The sequence below is a fragment of the Austrofundulus limnaeus genome, unplaced genomic scaffold (genome assembly GCF_001266775.1).
Source record: "Austrofundulus limnaeus strain Quisiro unplaced genomic scaffold, Austrofundulus_limnaeus-1.0 Scaffold700, whole genome shotgun sequence".
NCBI classification, from domain to species: Eukaryota; Metazoa; Chordata; class Actinopteri; order Cyprinodontiformes; family Rivulidae; genus Austrofundulus; species Austrofundulus limnaeus.
Window position 1 is genome coordinate 254,298 of NW_013953102.1, and position 4,688 is coordinate 258,985.

At 37.3% G+C, this 4,688-nt stretch overlaps 1 protein-coding gene across 1 annotated transcript in view; it reads left to right on the plus strand.

Moving 5' to 3' along the window:
• The window catches only part of LOC106531979 (uncharacterized), a gene marked incomplete at its 3' end in the record, with an annotated part of 43,819 nt that overhangs the window by 32,195 nt on the left and 6,936 nt on the right, over positions 1 to 4,688 (plus strand). The window contains 1 exon segment of the mRNA XM_014027943.1: positions 2,182 to 2,224. Within this exon segment, the coding sequence (XP_013883397.1) occupies positions 2,182 to 2,224 (43 nt within the window).

Genomic DNA, 4,688 nt, shown 5'->3' on the forward strand with positions numbered 1-4,688 from the left:
AAACGAGGTGACGTCTCATCAGCCGGCTTTGTTTACAGAGTTAGCATGGATGCTACTTTTAGCACGTCYAATCTGAAGTTGCTGTTCAATCAGAGCKGATTWAATAATTATCTGACCTGCTTGTTTAGTTCAGTGTTTATATCTGAAGCTGCCTCTGAGTGGCATAGTCCGGAAAAGCATTTAATAAAGCAAACGAGCTGGAATTAAAGTATTGACCGAGTAACTTCAGGATCGGCACAGGCTGTGGCTGAGGCTGGACGTTACCATCATACTGTCTACGTGGAAAGTGAAAAGTAAAAAGATGAAGCAACTGGACTTGTGTTTTGGAGCTGTAAACACCTGGAGCTCCAGATTTAAACAGTGTGACTTGAGGTTAGGGTCTTATTGATCCTTCACCCCCTCCTCCTGATGAAAAGCCAGATTTATGCGACAGGTGTGTTTGAAAAACATCAGATACAGTGTGTATCTGAATCAGTACCAGGTACTGAAAAGGTCTGGGTCAGATTTGGAAAAAATCMGATTTTGTCACGTTCAGACTGTCCAAAAAATGAGATACGGGTCGCATTTGCCTGCAGTGTGAACGTAGTCGTAGTTCAACAGAAGTAATGATCTCAGCGAAACACATTTATTGTTTTGGGTGGGGGTGGGGGGCTCATTGGTGGGCCTGATGGATAACCCTTCATCAGAGCTAAAAAAAAAAAAACAAAAAAAAACACAAAAATCAGGAGCTCCTATGTTGAATAGTTTTTGAGTTATAAGCATTTTATGTTCAGACACCCCCTTTTTCAGTGGAGCCCCCTCCTCAAATATGGGGTGTATCATAAAACCGTTGTCTGGTGCAGTGTAGGTCAGACTCATCTACAGTCCTGACTCATTTCATGTTGATTGGTGCAGCTGTTTCTGTGCTACAGTTCACCATAAATCACTGAAAATAAGGTAAAAACAAATGAACAGTACAAAAACAATAAGACCCCCGCTCTGCGTGCAGGGGTCATAGTTAACACCAGCTACATTTAGTTTTAATTTAAACCCTAATTGGTGCAAAATAWGACATTTTTAGTTCTGTTTCAGGTAGAAATATTAATTGATGCTGAAAATAAGTCTGCGTGTTCTCTGACATCTTATTCAGAAAATTTAACTGTAGAAACAGAAAAAATCTTTACAATATAACACATCTTTGGAATATATTTTATAATAAATCAAACATTACCATGTTGCTCATCCCTAGTCAAAAACCCAAATTTTGTTCAGAAAAGGTGAATCTTTAGTTATTGAAAKGTTTAACTTCTTTATTTGAAGATGTATTTAAACATATAAGGTAAATTGAGTTAGAAGCTCAGCATGTAGGTCATCCTGCTCCACAAAAAGCTCCAGTATGATTCTGCACTGCCCCCTGTTGGCCTGGCTCGGTAACGCCTCGGTCAGACAGTCAGCAGGAGTTTATGTGCAATCCTTGGCTTCAACATTTCCCAAGTTGCCTTGTTTTGCTCCATGGCTGCTTTCTGCTTCGTAGTGACCAACCTAACGCACAAATCCACTCGTGGACTCCTGTCAGGACCCACAGCTCGTAGATCCTGTCCTTCTGCATTGTCACACATTCCCATCAGCTGTCTCTTCATCTCTGTTCTCCAGCTTGCCTTTGAGGACAAGATCCACATCTTCAGGAGTAATTTGAAATCATTTTAAACATTCATTTGTCACGCTAATGTACTCACATTGTTTTACTGATATAAACAATACTGGAAGCAATTTAGTAAAACTCAGTAAAACCTGAAATTTAACAAATTGTTGAGCTGACCGCCACTGTATTTCCTTTTGTTTTTTGTGTTTGTCTGACTTCTACCTCAATGCTTCACCCAACACCTACTGGATGTCCATAGGTGATGTCTAAATTAAGTTCTAACTTTTAATTTCTTTATTTTTTTTTATCTCAACAGATCGTTTTGGCTGCCTCCTCTTCCCTAACCTTGCTTGTTTTTCACAAATCCTCAACCTAATGCTTTTCCTTTTCCATTTGCTGCATTGCTTTCCTGGTGAAAGCCACACATAGTTTTACAACGACAGCTCCTGAGTTTATAATAATGTCAACTGGATAAGTAGAGAAGTCCCCAGCAAAGATGCCACACTTCATGAATGTATGTTGTAGACTCACTTCTCCATTTCTGTTTGCTTTTTTTACAGTGTATGATAAGCAGGGCTTTCTGCTGCAGCTGGAAACCAAACTGTGAGTACACTTCTCATATATTAAGATATTTTACATTTACCAAGTCTCAGTTATATTTCACATGTGACACCTTGTGAAGATTTGACTCCAGTACATAGACGAAGCTGAAGTTAGCTTCCGATTCCAGCTTCCGATTCGGGAAATGACTAAAGGGATATTACAACTAATTTTTCACTACCTTGCACGTGTTTAACCTGGTCCAGCTCAAAAACTACAACACCTACACTCTTCAAATCTGGACTAGATTATTCTACACTAATAGAAGAATATTTAAAAACATGTTTGGGATTTGGGAAACCTTTTCTGATTTGTGAAAAATCAATAAAGTTTGTTTTTCATCATTTTTATGCAACTGGACCACATTAGACCTGGTCCAGCTCAAAAACCACAACACCTGGACTCTTCGAACCAGGACTAGATTATTCTACACTAATAGTGGAATATGTAAAACTAAGTCTGAGCTTTGGGAAACCTTTGTCTGATTTGTGAAAAATCAATAAAGTTTGTTTTTCATCGTTTTTTAGGCAACTGGACCACACTAYYCCTGGTCCAGCTCAAAAACCACAACACCTAGACTCTTCAAACCAGGACTAGATTATTCTACACTAATAGAAGAATATTTAAAACTAAGTCTGAGCTTTGGGAAACCTTTGTCTGATTTGTGAAAAATTTGGACCAGATCTAGTGTGGTCCAGTTGCCTAAAAAACGATGAAAAACAAACTTTATTGATTTTTCACAAATCAGACAAAGGTTTCCCAAAGCTCAAACTTAGTTTTTATTATTCTTCTATTAGTGTAGAATAATCTAGTCCTGGTTTGAAGAGTGTAGGTGTTGTGGTTTTTGAGCTGGACCAGGTCTAATGTGGTCCAGTTGCATAAAACCGATGAAAAACAAACTTTATTGATTTTTCACAAATCAGACAAAGGTTTCCCAAAGCTCAAACTTAGTTTTTATTATTCTTCTATTAGTGTAGAATAATCTAGTCCTGGTTTGAAGAGTGTAGGTGTTGTAGTTTTTGAGCTAGAGCAGGTTAAACACGTGCAAGGTGGTGAAAAATTAGTTGTAATATCCCTTTAGTCATTTCCCGAATTGGAAGCTAACTTCATCTTCGTAGTACATAGTCATGGTAAAAAGTAAGGATACCCTTTTCACTTTTTACATAAAATGAAATAATCAAAAACTTGATTCCCACCAGCTCTTAAAATTGGATAAAGCCAACCTTAAATTAAAAAAATGTAAGGTGTATTATGGTTATTTTACACCAGTAAATCTGTAACCAYCTGAGTGTAAATCAGACTCCATGTGTTGCAGCAGCTTAGTTAAAGTCGAGGCTTCAGTCTGGCTACAGGAGACAACTGCAGAAACAAATGACTGCAAATCTACCAGAACAGTTTAAATAAGAGTTTGACTGAAATYTTTCCACAGCTTTATAACAGGAGGWCATWCTTTATGTTGTTCCTGCTAAAAGTGGAATCATTTTGTATACTTAGTTTTTATTTTTTAAATATTTTATTGGTGTTTTTATTGTTTTGTTGTTTTGACCTAATTTTCACAGAAGATATTTAATTATAACTGACATATAACATTTTATGGAAACACTGCCTGACGGTGTTAAGGGTGGGGTGTGGGGGAGGAGAAACAAGTCTTGGACTAATTTCATCAAATAAACCTTAAAAAAAGGACAAATGCAAACATGCTATAGGTGGTCTGAGTAATAATTGTAGTAATTAGTGTGAATTGAAATGTTAAGTGTTTGTCAGGGTGAAGACATGCTTCAGTAGATCATTAAGCAGTGGTCATTTAGTCAGCATGTAAGTGCATATTTATGTAACAGGCTGAATTAGTTTGACACTTCAACTGTAAACTGTGGATGGATGGGCCCTGCTCAGCCTGCAGACTCTGATCACTGGCTGCTGTTAGCACACTGACCCTCYGTGTCTGTCCACTCTCTGCATATACAACCTGAGCACTACTACGTGCCTTTTCACATCGTTTATGAATGCACTTTCACATCTGAAGTCTCATTAGCTACACCAGTGGAGAAGAACCAACTGTTAAAAACCCAGTTCTGAAAAAGGTGGGATGTTGTGTAAAATGTAAATAAAAACAGAACAAAAGGATGTGCATTGTTTTATAAAGACGTTTTTATTCACAGTGGAACATAGTAAACATATTAAATGTTTAAACTAACATTTTCCAAATTTCTTTTAGAAAACACAAATACAACATCTGGGGCACTACAGAAAAGAGAGACTATATAACCTGGTTGAAAAAATATATAGTTTAAAAATCCTGCCTGTGATATGTGGCTGCATTAGTGTCTGACATTAGCACCGTACCTGTTAGGGGTTTAATTCACCAGCTTTATCACGATACAATGTGTGAGCCATCATATCGAAATGAGGATTAAGTCAAATTTGGTCAAAATGACCTAATTACATTTTAAAATTCTTGTCTTTAAAA